The sequence below is a fragment of the Sminthopsis crassicaudata genome, chromosome 6 (assembly GCF_048593235.1).
Source record: "Sminthopsis crassicaudata isolate SCR6 chromosome 6, ASM4859323v1, whole genome shotgun sequence".
Lineage (NCBI taxonomy): Eukaryota > Metazoa > Chordata > Mammalia > Dasyuromorphia > Dasyuridae > Sminthopsis > Sminthopsis crassicaudata.
In genome coordinates this window covers 2,055,193-2,077,665 of record NC_133622.1, presented here as the reverse complement: position 1 = coordinate 2,077,665, position 22,473 = coordinate 2,055,193, and the positions used below count along the sequence as shown (strand labels likewise).

The following is a 22,473-nucleotide window of genomic DNA, read 5'->3' as shown; positions in this document are numbered from 1 at the left end:
TTGAAGTCCCAGTTGTGCTTTGAACGCACTCCATGACCCGCCTTGTACGTGCAGTCATTTGCACATTGTGGAATGTGAGCTCTGTCAGGGCAGGCTCCATGGTTTGGTCTTTTTTTGTGTCCCAGTGCTTTGCTGAGTGTCTGCCATGTGTTAAGCGCTTTGTGTTTTCTTCCTCTGTGACTGTCTGACATTATAAACGGATGGATCTCCAGTCTCCTTCCTGTGTATCTTCCCCGTTAACTGTGCAGACTGAAATCCATTCGTGTTTACTGCTCCTGTCCAATTGTTAACAATGATAATAATTAGCATTAATATAGTGCTTTGAGATTTGCAAAGAGGTATACAACTATCTCATTTTATTCTCCCAATAATAACTGCATGTAAATGTTATTAGTATACCTATTTTACAAATGAAGAAACTGAGGCAGAAATTAAGTGACTTTTCTAGGATCAGAGCTAATAACTGTCTAAGGCCAAATTTGAACTCAGTTCTTCCTGATTCTAAGTCTGCCACATTATTCACACAACCACGTGACTGCCTCTATATTTATTTATTCTCTAATTCTCCATAGCTTTCTGTAAATCTTCCCAGAATGGCTACCAAAGGCACAGGAGGCCTTCTCATACTTTAATAGTCTCTGAATTCTAAAGCAAAACTGGACTGTCCCCTCTTGTCCATTTTTCTCATTAGAAGCCTAGGAGATGTTTGGGGTTTGGGGTTGGACATGTCCTTGATGATGTCTTTTAACATGCTTCTAAGATGTTATCCTTTTTGTGATCATTTATAATAGCAGTGTTTCTGGGGCCGTTATATCACATGATTTCTGGAAAATGGCAACTCATTTCTGGGGGAATTGTTGGCAAGCCAATGGATTTTACTGGAAGGAGGAGTTTGAGATCTTGGAAGTTGTTACAATTTGTCAAATGCATGTCCTTCCTTTCCTGCTTATTATAGGGCCAGATCAAGTTCAAAACATATATTCATTAAGCTGAAAAAATTTGACCCTTTGAGTGAAAGGGCCTGAGTTCTGATCCTGCCTGTCTGTGAGGCATTGAGCCAGTTCTCTCACCTCCCTATGTTTCACAGTGTGGAAAATGAGAGCAGGGAGTAGATCACCTGGGACATCCCTTCCAGTTCTAGACTTCGGATCCCTCTGAACAGAATAGGCTTCCTGTGCAACCATGTCTTAGTGGAGATGGTTTTCACCATGGTTTTTCCATTGTGCATAGCTGGGTTAACTTTTTTTGCTTGGCCAAGGATTTCATGGAGGGAATTCTATAACTGCAGCATGTGACACTATCAGCACCTCATCGATCCAAAAGCACCGATGAGGGACTCCACTTACACGTAGTCTACACGTGCAGCGGATGACATGCTGGGCGGGGATTCAGGAACTTCTGAGTTCAAATATGGACTGAGACATTTACTCGCGGTGAGACCTTGGGCAAGTCACAAGCTCTGTTTGCCTCAGTTTCCGCAACTATCAAAGAGTTGGATGGATAATAATAGCACTTACCTCCTCAGATAGTTGTGAGCATCAATAAGAACATATTTGTAAAGCCTTTGGCATAGTACTTGGCGCAGGGTAGGTACTATTTCAAACTTATTACCTCCCCCTCCACAACACGGGTCTCTTTATTGCTTTATTCTTCGCTTGATATAGACAGTAGATTATTATACTGACACTTTCATATTTCACAGAACTGTTTTTTAAACATAAGCATCCAGGACAACTTGTTTGGAGAGACACAAAGCTGTGTTTTGCTCCATTGTTTCAAATGCTTTTTTGGCAGCCAACAAAAGATAGAGCCAGCAGGATCTCGCATGCTCTTCTCTTTACCTCCCAGTTCTGTGTGTGACTATAAAGATGGGTGCTTTTGTAGAGAATTTTCTGTGAAAACCTGCCTATTCCTTTTTTGTGTTTTCATCAAAGATCTACTTGGTATATTCCCAGATATTTTTGTACATTTTTCTGAGATAAGTAATGAGGTAAAAATCAAGAGTCACAGTTATCTTTTTTTGTTCACTATTTCTGTTAACATTTCTTTATAGATAGCTTAAAAGTGTATCCCATAGTCTTCACAAAACTTTGTTGTCCATAGTACATTTTTCCCTAAGTGTCATTATCTCCAACACTATTTATCAATTTCACTTGGCTCATTATTACATAGTTTCTCTCATACTGAGGAGGAAGAGTTTATTTCATTTTTCAATGTTTATTTTTAAAACATTTGGATGGATAATTTGTCAACATTGACCCTTGCAGAGCCTTGTGTTCCAAATTTTCCCCTCTTTCCCCCTCTCCCCTATAAGGCAAGCAATCCAATATATGTTATACATGTTAAAATATGTTAAATCCAGTATACACAAACGTTTATACAACTATCTTGCTGCGTAAGAAAAATCAGATCAAAAAGGAAAGAAAATGAGTAAGAAAACAAAATGCTATGGAACAATGACAAAAAGAGGGAGAATGTTATTGGGATCTGCACTCAGTTCCCATAGTCCTCTCTCTGGGTGTAGATGGCTCTCTTCATCACAAGATCATTGGAACTGGGGAGTAGAGTTTAAATGTGGCATTTCCACTATTCCAAGTGAGAACAACGGACAGCTAGATGGTAAATGGAGAGAGTACCAGGGCTAGAATTAGAAAGACATGAGTTCAAAGCTAACCTCAGATACTAGCCATTTGACTTTGAGCAAGTCATTTAATCCCATTTTCCTCAGCTTCTGTAAAATAAGCAAAAGAAGGAAATGGCAAACTGCTTCAGTACTTTTGCCAAGAAAACTCCAAATAGGGTTATAAGAAATTGGATATGCCTGAAATGACTCAATAACAATTGATAACAGATTGGACATATTGTTTATATAGAAGACCCAGCAGTTCTGTTCTATTTTCTTTTCTGATCTCTTTTTTCTATTTTCTGGTTTAGTGGGGCATCATGCCAAACTCTCTTTAGGCTCATTTTCTTCTTCCAAACGATTTGCTATTGAGTGGATTGATGCTGATCATAATCTCATATTGTTTTCCTCTGTAACATAACAAAGGCTCTTTAGCTCCCCATCATCCCTGCTAATTTCATAGTTTAGAGCTGATATATTTTCACAGTTTAAATTTGGAAGGGATATCCCCCTCCCTCTACTGATCCTACCCAGTCTGGATAAGATCCCCAAACTGTGAGGAAACTTGAGATCTTATGGACTCTGACAGAAAATAGATTAAAATGTATTAGAGGTAAAGTGACAAAGGCTCTAAGGAGAGGCTCACATATTATGCTCTAAACAATTTTTCTTTTAAGGACAAAGGATGAATTGTCAATGATGACTTAGTAAAGGTACTGATCCACAATGAAAGGCAGGGAAGGGCATGTCCACTGGGTCCATATGAGTATGAGACCTCTAACTCCTTTTCCAGCTATGGGAAATTATGTGACCAAAAGCAAGGAGATAGAAGAGAAAAGGAGGAAACTGGGGAACAGAAATGCCATTCTTAGAAAAATGCAGGGCACAGAAGGGGCAATGGTATAAAATATTGCTAGCAAAGTTACTTAGAGTCAAATTGTGGAATGTCTTAACTGTTAAGATCAGTAGTTTATCTATCTGTCTGTGTATCTATCTTTTAATCTATCTATCTTCTATTTGTTTATTTATTTATTGGTGAACTCTGAATCCTATAAACTTTTTTTCTATCAAATTTCTTATGGCACTGTCTTGGATTTCTCATTTACACTTACCTTATTCTATTTTTTAATTATAGTTTTGTGAATATATTTGTCCCACTTCCCACTCTGTATCAGTAGGCTCTACATTCTTCAAGAGCAGGGATTTTGTAGTAGCTCTCTCTGGGTTCCTAATATTCAGGACTGTGCCTTGGTCAGAATGGATTCTTAACACTTACTGAATGCATAAATGATGTATTTCTAGGCCTAAGAAATAGTGCCAACAAAGGTACAGAAGGAAGGGTGTATCAGATGTTTACAAGGCCAGGAATTCATATAGTTAGGAAAATGTGAGGAAATATGAGAGAAGGATGGAAAGCCAAGTTTTAGAGGACCTTAAAGTCCATGAAATGAACTTTAAACTTTACTTAGTAGGCATTAGGGAATCACTGAGGGATTTGAACAGAAGAGTGAGCTATCATTATTTTGTGAACTTATCATCCAGAAAATAAACAGTGAAAAATGAAAGAGGAAAAACAAGGGAAGCAAAACATTGTTAATTAGCCAGCCAATCAGAAGCAAGGATACTCTCACATACCAAGGGAGAAGGATTAAAACTGTGCTTTCCAAAGCAAAACTTTGGGGATTGAACCAGTCAATGGCAAAATAATAGAGAAAACTAACATTTAAAAAGTTCCTTACAGTTTATAAAATATATTTATCATATCACAGAAAGCCTGCTCCTCATAGGATCTATGGTCAAGTTTCAGGTATCCACAGGAATGAGTGCAGGAAGTTACCATTCACTGGATAAAGTTATAGGATATTGGATTTCCATAGTACTTTGCATATGAATAGAGATGTATTACATGATAAAAATTAGGGAAACAAAAATATTTGGGAGTCACGTGTAAAGTTTTAGAAGGTTTGTTAGCAATTTCTTAGCAGAAAGAGAATTGAACTAGGAGGATGTGACAGTCACAATCCATTATATTGGACAGGAGCAGAGAAGCTTTTTGTGATCTTTGGCTGCAGTTAGTTACAGGAGTAGAACATATGAAGTTATACTGCCATGGTCTGAAACCAGGAGTTCAGGAAGAATCCCTGTGATCCCAGCTGAGAAAGTTTGATAAAACTGATTTTGACTCCATGCTCATCGTTGAGAGAAGACTGCACTATGTCATATTTTTCTTTCTCTTCACATATGTCTTGAGGGACAGCTTCCCCAACTTCTATGTTTTATTTTCCCTAGGAAAATTATTCCTCTGCTGTGTAAGGGGTTGTAATCACTGATACATGTACAACAGAGAAAGAGTACATTTCCTGATTCCTTCCTTGATATTTGCCATGGATTTGTCTGATCAAATGCTTTTGCTATTAGATTGATGACTCTAGAATGGACTGATAATAGAAAATAAACTGGATTGGGACTCTGGCTATTATGTACAAAACTGATTACATATAATGTGCATAAGTCTGGGAGACTTCAGGGGTTTATTTATTAGACTCATTACTATCCTATTAAGTAGAGAGTAGAGTATTATTATCTTAATTTTTAAAAATGAGGTTACTGAGACATTGAGATGTAAAATGATTTTCCCAAGATTTAGTTTATAGTTGGAGTCTAGATTTGCCAAATCACACAATGTCAGCATTGGAAGGGATGTCCAGTGGCTGTCAACTCTAATCTATATATGAATGAATCCTCATTATAAAGTATTATATAAGTGGTCATCTAGATTTTACTAGAATATTGAGAAAAGCTCCATTACTTTTTAATGTAATTAAGTACAATTACTTTTGGACAGCTCTAATTGTTTGAGTTTTTCTTTCCAGGTAATTAAAAATGTCTTTTTATAACTTCTTTTGACTTCTGTTCACTTGAACCAAACAAAAAAATGCCTATTATATCTATAGAAAGGAGAAAAGTCCATGGCCAAACAAGAAATAGAGAACATAATGAGAGAGAAAAATATCTTTGATTACATAAAGTTAAAAAGCTTTGCATAAACAGAGCCATTAAAGCTAAGATTGAGAGAAAAAATAACTTGGAAAAATCTTTGCAGCAAAAGATAAATATTTAATAATCTAAGATATAGAAAAAGAGCCATTCTTCACTTGATAAATAGTCAAAGTTGCAGATAGACAGTTCTTAAGAATTGCAGATTATTTTTAGCCATATGAAAAATGCTCCAATATGAATACAATTAGAAAACATTTTTTACACAAATAAAGTCAGATCTAAACCATTGGAAAAATATTAATTGTTCATGGGTAGGCTGAAGCAATATAACAATGACAATTCATCATAAATAAATTTACTTACTGCCATACCAATCAAATTGCTAAAGTTTTATTATATAGAGCTGGAAAGGAATAATAATAAAATTCATTTGGAAGAACAAAAAGTCAAGAATATCAAGGGAATTAATTAAAAATGTGAATGTAGGTGGACTAATCATACTAGATCCCAACCAATATTACAAATGGCAATTAACAAAAGGACAAAAATGAACAATGATAAATTTTTGAGGGGTTGTGGAAAAATAGGAACATTGATAAAATATGAATGGTAGTCTTGTGACTAGGTTTATCTATTCTGGAAGGTAATATGTAATCATGTGGAAAAGATTATCAATAGTATGTGCTTTAATCTATGTATATCAATGCTACGTTTATACCAAAAGAAATCATAGAGGAAACATCTTTCATCTAAAGATATACTTCCAAAAGCTTCTTTGTGATGGAAAAAAATAGAAACCAAGAGGATGACCAAATTAAAGAATGGCTGGATAATTTGTGGTATATGCAAAGGAGCTTTATTATGCTATAAGAATGAGACTTATTTGTAAAAAAAAATTTCTCTGTACCGAGGGAGAATGAAGTGAAAACATTTGGAAGAACAATTTTTATGATAGCATCATTATTATAAAAATGAATAATTCTGAGAATTTTTATAAACAGCTAAAGAATGAAATTAACAGAACCAGCATAATAAATGCCACAGCAACATTATAAAACCAAGTTACTTTGAAAGCTCTAAGACCTCTGAGTTCTAAGAACATGACTATACAAGATTAAAGAGAACAAATGAGAAAGAAGGGCATCTATTATAGATAGCTGATGGAAATAGGAATTTTCTTTGCTTGACTATGCCTGTTATAAGATTTTTTTTCCTTCAGTGGAATGGCGGATGGCAAGATAGATTTCTGCTAATTTTTAAAAAATAGATGAGGGAGTGACAGAGGTATGAAAGAAATATTGAAAATACTTTCAGATGAAATTGCTCTATTATTAGTTTTACCTAAGTATTTTAGTTTGTTGCAGGAGATTTCTCAAGAAATGGGGATAATTTATAAGAATAATGTAAAACCAAAACACATTATTAAAACTAAGAGTGATAAAAAAGAATTAAAAATGTAAAAAAATAGGACTAATCCTTTTTAGTATAATGATAACATTGTGACTTTAGACACCTTGCTGTTCTTGTACAAGGTATTTCCTCTCTTGACTTTGTGTATTTTCACTGGCTGCCCTTCATGTCTTGAGTTCTCTCCTTCACGGTTCATGCTTCCTATCTTTCCTGACTTCCTTCAAGTTTTGGGTAAAATCCCACCTCTCCAAGAAACTTTTTTCTGTTTCATCTTACTATATCTTTGCTTTGTTGATGTTTTGCTATGTATTCATTCTCTCTCTCTCTCTCTCTCTCTCTCTCTCTCTCTCTCTCTCTCTGTATATATATATATATATATATATATATATACATATATATGTATGTATGAATATATGAATATGTATAGGTATACATATTGCTTATAAGTAGTTATTTGTACCACCTTCTCTATTAAGCCCTGAATTTTTTTTTCATCTTCTTTGTATCCCTAGTGTTCAGAAGGGTGCATGATAAAACATAGTAGATGCTTAATAAATTTTTGTTGATTGGATGACTTTTAAATATTTGAAGAAAGCTATTAGGCTCTGAATTCTTTTTTCTCATTTTTCTTGTATAACTAGTGTTAGGAAGAATACCTGATACATAGTAAGTGATTACTCAATTGTTGTTGATTGACTGACTTTCAATTATTTGAAAAAGTTAACATGTTTGACATAACCCTAAATCTTTTCTTCTCTCAGCTAAACATCCCTGTTTTTTTCAAACAAATCATATATATTATTTCAAAGCTCTTCTCCATACTGATCATCTTCATCGAAACACTAAAGACCATGAGTAAAACTGTCAATGTCTTGCCTAAAATGGGGCATCTCAAACTGAATGTAATAAATTCTTCAGAGATGGTCTGGTAAAGGCAAAGCCAGCACCAATCATAGAAAAGGATGCTCTTAACATTATTAAACCAGGATTTTTTTGGCTGTTAGATCACAATGATAGGATCACTTCACTTATATCATATTTGTATTCTGCTTAAATTTCAGGTATTTTTAAGATTAACTGCCATATAGTTACATACTCTGACTCATATTTTCCCTGAAAATGGATTTTTAAAAAATACAAAGTTAAAATTTCATGTTTATTTTTATGAAATTATTCTTAAACATTCTAGTTTGTGAGAACTTGGGGATGCCAGTTCTACATCCAAAATTTTATCTCACCTCAAGTTTTGCAACACTTTCAGATTTGATCAGTATGTGTGCCTTTGTTTAAGACACTGCTAAAATGTTAAAGAGCCTAGAACCAAGGCTAGATCTCATAATTTCCTATTTGAGACTGAGTGATAAGTGGCAAATCTTTTGTTTTGGCCCTTTGACTACAGTGGTTTTTAGCTCAGATGTTCTAATTCTCCAGGAACTTTCTTCCCACTTTTAAGATAATGGGATCAAATTTTACAGGAATTAACTATTGCTAAGACAAGAGTAATTAAAGGATATTTCATATAGCTCTTTTGAAATAAAAAAATGAGCACATAAGATGTAGTGTCCGGCAAAATACTTGAGCTAGTCAAAAAAATTCCATATTCTGCTTTAGACCTTCATTTCCCCTCACCTAGAATGTTGCAATAATTTCTCACAGGGCCCCTTGTTTCAAGTCTCTCCCCCTCTAACTTAGTCTGTATACTTTTTGCCAAATGAACAATTCCCTTTGCCTGTGAAAGTCAAAATTGTTTATCTTATTCATATTCTTACTCTAGACCTAGTACTATTTTCATAAAATCGGGTAATTCTCATCTGTGAAACCTAAAGATGAGTTCTCTCTCCTTAATTTTCTTAGACTTTTTGGGGTATTTTTCTTGCTCATCATAATTATTTCATGGCATTCATGAGGTTTTTAAGAGTTGAAATATGTGTGAAGTTCAGATTAGTCCCCTGGATGCCTTAGAATCAACCAGAGTCAGGATAAGCAAAAGTCCTTGGTCTTTATTCTTGGTCTTTAGGGGAAGAAGTGAAGGGAATGGGCACAAGCTCTGCACTACCTCTCTTCTCCTCATCCGCCGCAAAAGTGACTCTGGCTTGTCTTACTTCATCCCCTAATGCCTCCTACAATTATCTGTATACACAAAAGTTCGAGCCAGCACAGAATAGGGGAAGGGCCATTTCCCAAGCATATGCTAATAGAGTATTGTCCAATGGGTAATTAGCCTTAAGTGTTCGGTTGTCTGATTCCAGTGCACCGACTCAGAGTTTCAGCCCTTTAGAAATATTCTATTTTAACCCCCTTATTTCACTAGTGAGAAAACTATTCAGAGAGATAGTTCAGAGGGATAGATTTGGATATATGTAACCCATACTTGAAGGCAAGTGACCTAATCTCATTTATTTTTCTTCCTCTTGATAGCACAGAGTTTACAATTCAGCAGGCACTCAATTTTTGCTCTGCTGGAATGCTTCCTTGGTACCTAAATAGAAAGCATTTTCTCTAAAAGAAAACCAAATATTCATGCGATAGGCCATCTTTTATGGAGGGTCAACTATCCTCAAATCTTACCTAATCTAATCACGAGTAGAGATAATTAAGAAAAAAATACAAGAATGACTGAACCAGTAATTGGAAAAGAATAGTTATATTCATGAGTGAAGACTCATTAAGCTTGGAGAATGAAAATCTCTGAAAGCAATTTATATGCAGAGACCCCAGATGCAAAGGCTAAAGAAGGTAATGTTCCCTCATTAGGACTTTAAAGAACATCTTGGATGCTGCTTTTCATGTCTCCCTCCTTTATTCTTTCTAATTGCGGTGCCATCCATCTCCTCTCTTCTGATCATATTAGTGTAGAATGATGGCATATTCCTATTTGGAATGTCCTCAGACGTTAGAAACAGGCATTTGATTGTCCAAACATTACTTTCTAAAATGGCCACCTCAAGCTTGCCCATTGCTCGCTGGCATAAAACACAATAAAACAAACGGTGGGTGCAAATCTTAGTGCTGTGTGTGTGGCACTAAACCTGCCATTAAAAGCTGAAGCATAAAAATAAAAGTCTCATGGCCTAGTCAGAAAATGAGGAGTGCTGAGGTGCACCAAAGCAAAAATATGGTGAGATATGTGACAGTATTTCCATATCCAATCTCCAAAGTTATAAAACTTAAAAAAAAACTTAAATGAATGGGGAAATTAAAGAAAAAAAAAGGAATGGGGAATTAGGAAAAAGGAAAAGGGAGGAAGGAAGGGAGGGAGGGATGAAAAAGGAAAGAAGAAAGGAAGAGCAAGAAGGAAGGAAAGGAGGAAGAAAAGAAGGAAGAAATTTTCTTCTTCTCTGACTGAATTATAGCCATGTCCAATAGCAAACAATGACTTAAAACCTACACAATGAGCTTAATTCCCACAGAAACTTTTCATTCCATTTCTGTGGTGGAAGTCATGGAGTAGAAGGGACACAAGGCAGTGAGAGCCACAGATTTTTCTGCCACATGGTATTTCCATGGACATTGCCCAGCAGAAGGGGATACATCTGCTGCAGCGTGAGCAGGGCTATCAATTCACCCCTGCATAGAGTGTGCTCCAGGAGTATTAATGGGAGCTACAGCAGACCTGGCAGCTGGATGTGGAATGGTTCCATCCCCCAAATGGAGCTTTGGCTGTTTGTGATGAGTCAGAATCAGGTTGGGATGCACAGTCTCGTAAAGTTGGTCCTGGCAGAAGCAGTGTATTCCCTCAACCAGGTTGGGGAACACACGAATGCCCATCCATTGCCTTTTGGAGTCTTTCTCAACATGGCTGCTGCATTTTGTGTTTCTCTCCTTGGTCACTTAGGGCATAACTATCTTGTGTTTCTTCTCCATCTTTTAGATTTTGGCATCTCAGGAATAAGAGACCAGGTCATATTTTTGCATTCTTCCTCTGTAGCATGTCAGCTTAGTAGGTCTTCATGAAGAATTTGTGGAATGAATGGATGATATTATCTTCTGCCCTTGTCTCTCACTTCTTCTCTAAACAGAACATTCCCCTTCTGTCAAATTGGCTCATCTGGTCTCTCCAACATGCTTCCTGATTTTTTCTCTTAGTGCTTCTGCTCAGGACATCGACTTGCCTGGAATGGCCTTCTAGCTGCCTCTCTACTTAAGTCTGTTCGATTTTGAGGTTCAGATCTCACCCCCTTCTTCTAAGAAGCCTCAAGTGGTCCTTTCTGTCTCTCCGTTGACCTTTCATAGCCCTTGCTGTTACTACGTGATTGTCATCTGAAAACCATATATTAAGATCATCCATTTTGTGTGTTCTTGTTGATTTTGTCAAGTATTTCCCAATACGTTATAATCTTGTTCAGTCACCAGGGAGAGTTGTAGATCAAAGCAAGCCTCTGACTGAGTTTGACCCTTCTGTTCCAGATAATTGTTCAACATGACAAGCTGCGTCCAAACTGCCTTCATGGGTAGAGAAAGTTCCTCAGCGCAGTGAAATTCCAGCTCTAGTCTCTGTCTCTCCCCAATCCCACATTGTCCAGAAGTGTTAATTGTCTTGCTCTGGGTATATTCTTTGTATTTACAGCCATTTTAGGTTCCAGAGGACTGAGCCAGTCTTATGTATTATTGGTCCAATTATAGACAGTACTTCTCAACCAAAATTAAAATGTATAAAAACTGGACTGGGGTCTTTAAACAGATTTGGGGGGGCAGGAACTTGGATAGGAAAAACATATATTTTATACTCATTTCTAATCAAAAGTTAGTATTTTCTTCAATTATTTATGAACATTATTCTGAGAAGGTTGATCTATAGATTCTATCAAAATAATCCATGACACTGAAAGTCAAGTCAATAAGTACTTGTTAAGCACCTAGAGTGTATGTGTCAGGAACTTTTCTTAATTCTCATTAAGTATCTGTGTGGAGGGAAATTCTGAGTTCCTGTTGAAATTTTACATTCCTGAAGTAGGAGTATACCCTTAAATATTGGTGGATTTGTGAGTTTGTGAGTTCCCTGACTCTCCCTACTGGTACTGACTGCAATCTCTCTAGGTTTTCTCCTCATCCTAGAGAAATCTTGTCTATTGCTGTAAAAAGATTTGTTCAATATGCAGAGGACTTTCTCTAGTTCCTTTACTTTTTCATGGATATCTTTGAAGAGCTCCAGTTATCGGTTTGCTATAACTTGATTAAAAATATTATAGCTTTTTATTTACAAGATGTATGTATGGGTAATTTTTCAGCATTGACCTTGCAAAACCTTCTGTTCCAATTTTTCCCCTCCTTCCCCCCACCCCTTCCCATAGATGGCAGGTAGATCAATACATATTAAATATGTTAAAGTATATGTTAAATACAATATATGTATACACATACATACAGTTATTTTTCTACACAAGAAAAATCTGACTTAGAAATAAGGTAAAAATAACCTGAGAAGGAAATAAAAAATGCAAATGGACAAAAACAGAGGGAGTAGAAATGCTATATTGTGGTTCACACTCATTTCCCAGAGTTATTTTACTGGCTATAGCTGGTTCTCTTCATTATTGAACAAATGGAACTGATTTGGTTTATCTCATTGTTGAAGAGGGCCACACTCATCAGAACTGATCATCATATAGTATTATTATTGAAATGTATGGTGATCTCCTAATCCTGCTCATTTCACACTCAGCATCAGTTCATATAAGTCCCTTCAGGCCTCTCTGAAATCCTCCTGCTGGTCATTTCTTACAGAACAATAATATTCCATAAAATTCATATACCATAATTTACCCAACCATTCTGCAATTGATGAACATCTCTTCAATTTCTAGTTTCTAGCCACTACAAAAAGGGCTGCCACAAACATACAGGTCCCTTTTTCTCCTTTAAAATCTCTTTGGGATATAAACCCAGTAGTAACACTGCTGGATCGAAGGGTATACACAGTTTGATCACTTTTTGAGAGTAGTTCCAAATCGCTCTCCAGAATGGTTGGATGCTTTCCCAATTCCACCAACAGGGTATCGGTGTCTCACCAGTTTTCCCACATCCCCTCCAAGATTCAGCATTATCTTTTCCTGTTATCCTAGCCAATCTGACAGGTGTGTAGTGGTATCTCAGAGTTGTCTTAATTTGCATTTCTCTGATTAATAATGATTTGGAGCATCTTTTCATATGGCTAGAAATAGTTTCTATTTCTTCATCTGAAAATTGTCTGTTTATATCCTTTGATCATTTATCATTTGGAGAATGGCTTGATTTCTTATAAATTAGAGTCAATTCTCTATATATTTTGGAAATGAGGCCTTTATCAGAACCTTTGACTGTAAAAATGTTTTTCCAGTTTATTGCTTTCCTTCTAATCTTGTCTGCATTAGTTTTGTTTGTACAAAAGCTTTTTAATTTAATGTAATCAAAATTTTCTATTTTGTGATCAGTAATGATCTCTAGTTCTTCTTTGGTCACAAATTCCTTCCTCCTCCAAAGGTCTGAGAGGTAAACTATCCTATGTTCTTCTAATTTATTTATAATCTCATTTTTATGCCTAAATCATGAACCTATTTTGACCTTTCTTGGTGTATGGTGTTAAGTGTGGGCCAATGCCTAGTTTCTGCCATACTAATTTCCAATTTTCCCAGCAGTTTTTGTAAAACAGAGAGTTCTTATTCCAAAAGCTGGCATCTTTGGGTTTGTCAAACACTAGATTGCTGTTTTTATTCACTATCTTGCCCTGTGAACCTAACCTATTCCACTGATCAACTAGTCTATTTCTTAGCCAATACCAAATGGTTTTGGTGACTGCTGCTTTATAATATAGTTTTAGATCTGATAATTAGGTCATCTTCATTTAATTTTTTTTCATTAATTTCCTTGAAATTCTTAACCTTTTGTTCTTCCAGATGAATTTTATTGTTATTTTTTCTAGGTCATTTAAATAGTTTTTTTTGGGTGTCTGATTGGTATAGCACTAAATAGATTAGTTTAGGTAGTATTGTCATCTTGATTATATTCACTCAACCTATCTAAGAGCACTTAATGTTTGTCCAGTTGTTTAGATCTGACTTTATTTGTGTGGAAAGTGTTTTGAAGTTTTGCTCATATAGTTCCTGACTTTCCCTTGGCAGATAGATTCCCAAATATCTTATACTATCGGCAGTATAACTTGCTTTTAACACTTGATCTTCATATCTCCTTTTTCAATCTTATACGTCTCTATTACCTTTTAAGCCACTTCTCATATGCAAGTCATCATTAGTAAAACTGCTGCAGCTGATCTGGGCCCAATTAAACAATCAACAAGCACTTGTTAAACCCTTTCTGTGTCAGGCATTTTTCTAAGGTCTGGGTGAGCAAAGGCAAGAGGGAAATAGCCCCTGCTTTCAAAGAGCTTAGAACATCAGGCATTGTTCCAAAAGATCTTGGACCTAGAACTAGAAGGTAAGTCAGTGGCCATAGAATTCAGTCCTCTCATTTTACAGATGGGAAAAATTAGCCACAGGAGGTTAAGGGACTTGTCCTAGACCACATCATCTGACTCCAAAGACAATGTTCTCTTTCCTCTACCAGACTGCCTCTTTTCTGTTATGCAGCCTATACTATGATTTGGAAAATATTTACACTAAAAAGATGGAGTCAGATAAGTACTAATGAAGCCCTTCCTGATCTATTCCCCTCTCCCAGTGTTAATACTATTCCCAAATACTTTGTATTGATTTGGATATATTTTTAATTTACTTATCGGTGTATATATATACTATGTATCCAATAGAATATAAACTCCTTAAGGTTAGGGACTATATTCTTGTCTGTGGAGCTCAAAACCTGGCCCTAGATAAAGATTTGGTGAATTAAAATCTGTAATTGGAAACAACTTGGAATAATTGAAAACATAAGTATTATGCAATCTACTCTTTTAATATTAAATTTTGGGACCAGTGTGTTGTCCATCTCAGATATCTGTCTAAGACATATTCTGTACTGAGGATTAATTCAATGTGTTACTCCTCCACCTGTATACAATCCTTTAGAAAACTGACATTTCTCAAAGACTTGTTTTTCCTTTTCCTGTGTAGTTTATAAGTAAGATCTCTAGCTTTGTAGTTTATAAGTAAGATCTCTAGCTTGACCTTGGATCTCATTTAGAAATCTCTGTAATGTTCACTGGATTGTAAATCCTAAGAGTCTGAAGGCATGTCAATGATCATTATTTAATCCAAGTTGCAGATGAAAGAAATTCCTCTCCTGACATATCTGACAAATGTTCATCAGACCTCTTCTTGAAGATCTCAAATAATCAGGAACCCTTTGCTATCTCTCCAGGTGGCCCATTCCACTTTTGAATAACTTTGTTTGTTAGCAAGTTTCTTTTGACTTTAAGATTAAATTTGCCTTTTCTTCTTTTCTTTTCTTTTCTTTTTTTTTTTTTTTAACAGTATCTACTTATTTTTCCTGATTCTGTGCTCTGAGGTCAAAGGAAAAAGAATGTCTGATTCTCTTCCACATGACACAACCCTTCAAATATTTGAAGATAGCTATCATGTGCCCATGACTTTTCTGTGCTCCATTTCCAGAAATCAATATTCTCTTTTTTTTTAAATTAATTTTATAATTATAAATTTTTGACAGTTTATATGCATGAGTAATTTTTTAAAATAACATTATCTCTTGTATTCATTTTTCCAAATTTTCCCCTCCCGCCCTTTACTCCCTCCCCTAGATGACAGGCAATCCCATACATGTTACATGTGTTACAGTATCACCTAGATATAATATATGTGTGTAAATCCAATTTTCTTGTTGCACGTTAAGTATTAGATTCTGAAGGTATAAGTAACATGGGTAGATAGACAGTAGTGCTAACAGTTTACATTCACTTCCCAGTGTTCCTTCTCTGGGTGTAGCTACCTCTGTCCATCATTGATCCACTGGAAGTGAGTTGGATCTTCTTTATGTTGAAGATTTCCACTTCCATCAGAATACATCCTCCTACAACATTGAAGTGTACAGCGATCTTCTGGTTCTGCTCATTTCACTCAGCATCAGTTGATGTAAGTCTCTCCAGGCCTCTCTGTATTCCTCCTGCTGCTCATTTCTTACAGAGCAATAATATTCCATAACCTTCATATACCACAATTTACCCAACCATTCTCCAACTGATGGATATCCATTCATCTTCCAGTTTCTAGCTACAACCAAAAGAGCTGCCACAAACATTTTGGCACATACAGGTCCCTTTCCCCTCCTCAGTATTTCTTTGGGATATAAGCCCAATAGCAGCACTGCTGGGTCAAAGGGTATGCACAGTTTGATAACTTTTTGGGCATAGTTCCAAATTGCTCTCCAGAATGGCCGGATTCTTTCACAACTCCACCGACAATGCATCAGTGTCCCAGTTTTCCCACATCCCCTCCAACATTCATCATTATTTGTTCCTGTCATCTTAGCCAATCTGACAGGTGTGCAGTGGTATCTCAGAGTTGTCTTCATTTGCAAGAAATCAATATTCTCAAGAGCTGGACTAAAGGGACCTTACTCTTCTCTCTATACTTTCTAATTTATCAGTACCCTTAAATTGTGGCACATAGTTGAGGTCTAATGAAGGTAGAAAAATGAAGGGCTCTCCAGAAAGCCCATCAATTCCTTATTTTTTGAGATAATGTTTCCATGAATACTACCCAAGGTCACAGTAACCTTTTTAATTGTTCTATAACACTGCTTGCTGATGCATATTGAGCTGGTAGTTCCTATAGCCCTCAGATCTCTCTCATACAAACTTTTGGGCAACAAATCCTCCCCCACATACATTGTGTGACATTGTAAACTTTGCTAGTAAGGATTACTTCATTCATTACATCTCCAGTGCCTAGAACAGTACCTAAATCCTTAATAAATACTTTATTGGTTGTGGTAATTCCTTGTCCTTCATTCAGTCATCACAATGCCATAAAAAACTAGAGCATTTAGAGACAGCTTCGAAAAAGAATGCTTCCTTGGATGGATTTATGGAGGACAGCCCTCTATGATGCTGAGGAAAAATATTACCTGGCATGTGTCTCCTTAGTCTATACCTCCCTTGATACTGATATACAAATGACTGTTGAACAGAGCTACCTTGGGGTCTCCATATATATGTGCAAAACATCTTATTGGAGGAGAGTCAGAATCGTGATCGCTTTTGTACAACCTTCTATGGTGAGCTTAGCTAGGCTGGTCTCCAGCTGACATAGCCGTGGTCGAACTAGAAGTCTGTCTGTGGTGGAAAGACCAGCCAGAAGTCTCGTGCTCTACTCTCATGGCTCTGCTCTTATATTTTCCTTGAGAATGGACGGTCTCCTTCATACCTCACTGAGTCGTCAGGAGATACTCAAGGAGATTAACACCTCATGATAAACCGAACTTTGCTTTTCATCTTTCAATTTGAGGACATGTGGGAAAGGTCATGAACAATCGGAAGGCGCAACCTCGAGCTCGGCACCCAGTTAGAGGATTTATACGTATCCTTGCTGGAACTTTACCGCTGGGTAGCTGGCCGAAACAATATTTGTGTAGAATGACATGCAGATTATATTACAGGGAGATTTAATATTACCAAGACAAAAGTTACAGACCAGCCAAGGGTATAGAGATAATTGCTTATGTTTGATGTGCTAACAAATCAAGCATGAAATGATCTACATTGATATAATGGCTTGTTTATATTTGTTTGGCCAGGCTCTCTTCACCACTCATAAATAAGATACTTAGGTAGAGCTTGGGCACAGAATAGATAATTGCAGTCCATATTAAGTTAGCAACACGATTGTTTGTGTAAAACATAAGCAATAGACATTTCTTCAAAAATAATCTTCTCCCTCTTCTCTCCGCTTTTATTCCTGGAGACAGCACAAGAAGTATTGAGCAAAATGTGAAACTTATTCTTCCCTAATCTTATTCTATTTTTTTCTGAAAAAGAGAAATTTGTTTATTAGTTTTCTGTATAGATTGTCCAATGTATGACTTGCTTTCCAATCTCCCCCCATCTCTTTTACACCAACATTCTTTTTTTGGAGTCAGTGTCACTCAAACAGTTTGCATTTATTAAGCACTTACTATGTGCCAGGAACTGTGCTCTAAGCTCTGTGGTTATCACTCATGAAATCCAGGATTTCAGAAGAATCACAATTGCAGAGGACCCAGAAGGCAAAGAGGAAGTTCCTGGTGGATACAAGGAGGCTGTAGCACGTTGTCAACAATGACCTATGTGCAAGAAGTTGTGTGAGAAGCACGATAAGAAAATATGTCTAGAAAAGGCAATCACATAAAAAGAGTGAGGTTGCACAGATGAGAGTTTGGACATTGTGCTTGTACATAAAACCATCAAAGGGCCCACGCAAGATTTCCAGTGCATTGGACAAATGCAGATATTTGTTGTTGTCGTTTGTTCATTTTGGTTAGAGCATTATGTTCCAGAGAAGGAGCTAAATTAATGTCTAATTCAAGTAAGTAGGCGCATTCTCTTATGTGTTGGGGGAAGGTTCCTACCAAGCTACATAGAACAATCTCTCACGTCTAAGCTTCTAGTGCTGGGCAGTGAGGCTTTAAGGGTGTTCAATTATGATCAGATTGATTGATAGACTGCGGGGATTTGGGCAGCAGGACGGGGAACTCATGGCTAGTTGATATAACCTATTATTACATTCTGTATGATGTGGACTTTCATAGTGATGATCTCACATCTCTCTCAAAGTATTGAATCTTTGAACCCCTAAATATCTTAGAGACCATCTAGTTAAGTCTTCCATTACACTGATGAGGAAACAGAATAGGGAAGTGAATTCCTTTAGGTCAAATAGCCCGTCTATAACAAACCTGGAACTAGGAAATGTAACTTATGATTATCTACTTTATTCTACTACCCTGTAACAAATTCCTGTGTATTATTTCCATATTTCCTTTTAACTTACTATAATTCAAAAATGCAAATACACATAGGGATACATATACACAAAAACCCATTGATTCAAAGCAGATTTTTTGAGAGGTTGATATTTTAAGTCTTATCTAAAATATTCATTGATATTTTAAGTCTTATCTAAAATATTCTCCTGTCCTTTGGTATTGGTACTTGAGAGTTCCTATGTGAACTACGTAAGTATTTGCAGGAATAATTAAAATTTGCATCTTTTCAGTGAAATAATATATAGACCTTTTTAGCTTTATAAAAGTTAATTTTTTTCAATGCCAAACAAATTCTGAAGGAATTCTGCATTTTCTCAGATATTTTTACTTACAGATGAGGTGGTTAGTATTTCCATTGAGATTTATAGAGCTATGTAAAGATATTAATAAAGTCAATAAAAGTTTAAAATTTACCTTGTCATAGAATCCTTGATGACATGTTTTTGAAGTAGGTAAGTTAGTTCCTGAAAGAGAAAATTTCAATTTTCCCAAAGTACTAGCAGACTCTGAAATCAAAAACTACTTGAAATTCTGGAAAACATTCTTCTTTGGGGCAATGAGTCCCTCTATGAGTACGTATACTTCTTGTTTTTGCTGATCTCATTAGTAAGAATACTCTATCTACTTGTTAAAGGAAACATTCGTATTAGAAGCTACTTTAATTTCTACATGTACTATTCTTGTCTTTTTAACTCCAGTAACAAAAAGGATGCTTTGCATGTGTCAGGTAATGAGTAAACATTTATTTTTAAAAAATAACTTGCCCAGTCTCATTGGCTTTGTCTTTTGCTTTGAAGTTATCAAATTCAATTCAGTCAAGATACAGTCTTTGAAGGATTCATTATAAATACTTATTCAGTGTCTACAATATTTAAGGGCACATTTCACTTTTAGGATGATCCTATAATATGTATCTAGTCTATCCCTGAAATTGCAATATCGAAGCAAATGATAATCTCAGAGGGGAAGGCGCCAGCATCTAGGGAGACCCCAGCAAACCTTCTGTAGAAAGAGGTATTTGAATTGCGTTTTGAACAAAGTTGAAAAAGCCAAGGTGAGACGGGAAAACAGTTTATGTATGGGGGACAATTCAGTTGAAGAGCACAAAGATAGGAGATAGTTTCTTGTGCAAGGACCAAGTGTTGTTGAATCATATGATGCTTGGAAGGAGTAGACGGGCTCCTGATGAATATCCATCAAAAAGCAGCAGAAGAGAGCAATGTCATGAAAGCATCAAGAGGAGTGAGGATGCGGGAGAGAGTAAGCCACAGGATCAAAGGCTGCAGAGAGTTCAAAAAGCACAAGGACTGAAGAATTACCATTAGATTGGGCAATTAAGAAGTCATTGATAAGTTTGCAGAGAACCATTTCAATTGAATGATGAGATCAGAAGCATTTTTGCAGATTTAGCAAGTAGAGTCTTTGGTTATAGATGGCTTTATGGCTTTTTATCTCACAAAGGGAGGAAAGACATAGAATAATATCTAGTGAGAATATCCCAAAGGATGAGGAGACATGGAAATGTTTGTAAGGATGGGATAAAGTTATACACAAGTGACTTTGGCAAGGAGAAAGATCACATCTTCTTTTAAGACCAGAGTCAACAAGAAAATAGAGAAAAGGTATGCATGATGACATGAGGAGGGGGGAAATGGGCACTCTACTTTGAATGAGTTCAGTAATCTCACTTAGAAAAGTAGGGAAAGGGATGCAGCAGGGTTTGAGAATAGACAAGACTCTCTGAAGAGAGCAAAATAAGGAATAAGTTTGGGAGGAATTAATTGCTTTCCTTGTTGCAATGAGTAACCAATTGGGATTAAAAATAACATAAATTTGTAGCAGATCTACCCAGTATCATTGCCATGTCCTCTAGTTCCAATCAGTAGCATTCAGATAGCTGTGAAGGTGGTAAATAGTGGGAAAAATCCAGGGCTGAAGATTGGTAAGATATTATTAGCAATAAGATAAGGAAACAAGGGATTTGGCAGCTGAGGAAAGTGTAGAGGTGAGTTGGGTGACAAAAGATATCAGTATAGGGAAGACAGGAGAGCGTAGATAGTTCAGAGGTGATGACCTGAGGAAGAACAGAGAAGCAGTCTGAATAGAGGTCATAGAGAAGATGAAGGAAGTGTGGGGGCTACAAGGCATAGGGCCAGGTGGAATGATAAAAGCTTATGAAAAGATAAGGATATTTTGGAGTTTGCAGATAATGGAACACTTGAGGATAATAGAAAGACCTATGGGCATTTCTGTGTGTAACCGAGATGGAAGCGAGGAGTGAGTCATGGGGATTGAAAAGACTGAGGAAAAGATTAGGATGGTTGAATAAACATCATGCTGTCTGTTGAAGGCCCCCTAATACACAGGAAGTAGACGAGAAGGAAAGCAATAACAATAATCCAGGACCTAAAGTCCCTGAAAAATGCAGGCTATTTTGAGGGGTGATGCATAATAGTCATCAGAATTTGATGATTTCAAATGTCAATTGTATGAACTTTAAAGAATGAGAGGTTACTGAAAGCTGGTGCTAGAGGCTGAATCTCGAAGTGACAATGGGCTTAGGGAGTGTTTCATCTGCTCTGCCATGACTGTTGAGTTGGAGGGAGAGGAAACAGTGAAGAGAAGATGTATAGCTAGCATTGGAAAGCCATGTAAGGTTTCAGTAAGAAACAAGAAAGAAGTTTGAGAAAGGGAAAAACTTACGATGAAAGGAAATTAGTTAATTCCTTAGGTATTCTAGAGGGACCATGGAAGGAATGGATAGATCTGGAGTTGGACATTTTGGGGGTAGGATAGAGGTTGATAACAATAAAGGAACAGCCATTTGAGGATGGAAATCAGAGATTGCATGTGGATTCAGAATCACTGGGATCGGGCAAGAATAGGACCATTGAAGAGTGAATCTAAAAAGAATATCAGCTTTTAGAGAGAAGTCCATTGACGAATGCATGTGATTAGACTGTTAGACACTGCCTAAGTTTTGTTTCACAAAAGACAGGAATAAATAAGCCTCTTGGAGTGAAATCAAGAGGTGGCATTGTATTCTTGGTCCTAGAATAGACTCTGAGTGGGGCAAGAGGTGCAAAGGGTCTTCTGGTGGGTTTCCAGGTACTAAAGTTGGACCTGGACCTGGGTCTTAGTAAAGCCAGAAAGGTGGGAGGTAATTTGCACTCCTAAAAAGCCTCTCCTAATGGAGAGTTCTACTTTATCCATGGAAATAAGATTTGGATAGTACTGAAAATGGCATCGGCCCTGACAGGATCAAGGAAAGCAGTTTGAAAGGGGTAACCTAAGGTTTCAGCCAAGTGGTTGTTTATTTTGCACAGTTTCTCTGCTCCAGAGAACATATGATAGTTATATACTAACCAGGTCTTCTCATCTCTCTCCTGCATTGACCTTCTAATGGATCTGGAGAAGAGCACTTTATTTTATAATCTGCATAGAACGTTACCAGGAGGGAGGCCATTTGCTATTCCAGGAATCATGCAGCCCATCCACAGCTATCAGCCCAATTACCCGATACTGTCTTT

General features: G+C 36.6%; 1 protein-coding gene across 6 annotated transcripts in view; it reads left to right on the top strand.

The window, feature by feature from the left end:
• STK32B (serine/threonine kinase 32B) overlaps window positions 1–22,473 on the top strand; it is a 351,540-nt gene that overhangs the window by 71,366 nt on the left and 257,701 nt on the right. The window contains exon 1 of one of the 6 annotated variants that reach the window (XM_074276562.1): window positions 14,357–14,443. The exons of 4 other annotated variants lie outside the window; for them this stretch is intronic. Coding sequence is in view for 1 of the 2 variants with exons in the window: in XM_074276561.1 (XP_074132662.1) it covers window positions 14,604–14,646 (43 nt within the window). In the remaining variant the exon portion in view is untranslated. Of the gene's footprint in view, window positions 1–14,356; window positions 14,444–14,475; window positions 14,647–22,473 lie in introns of those variants that run through there. One more of the 6 variants, XM_074276561.1, reaches the window with a different exon arrangement.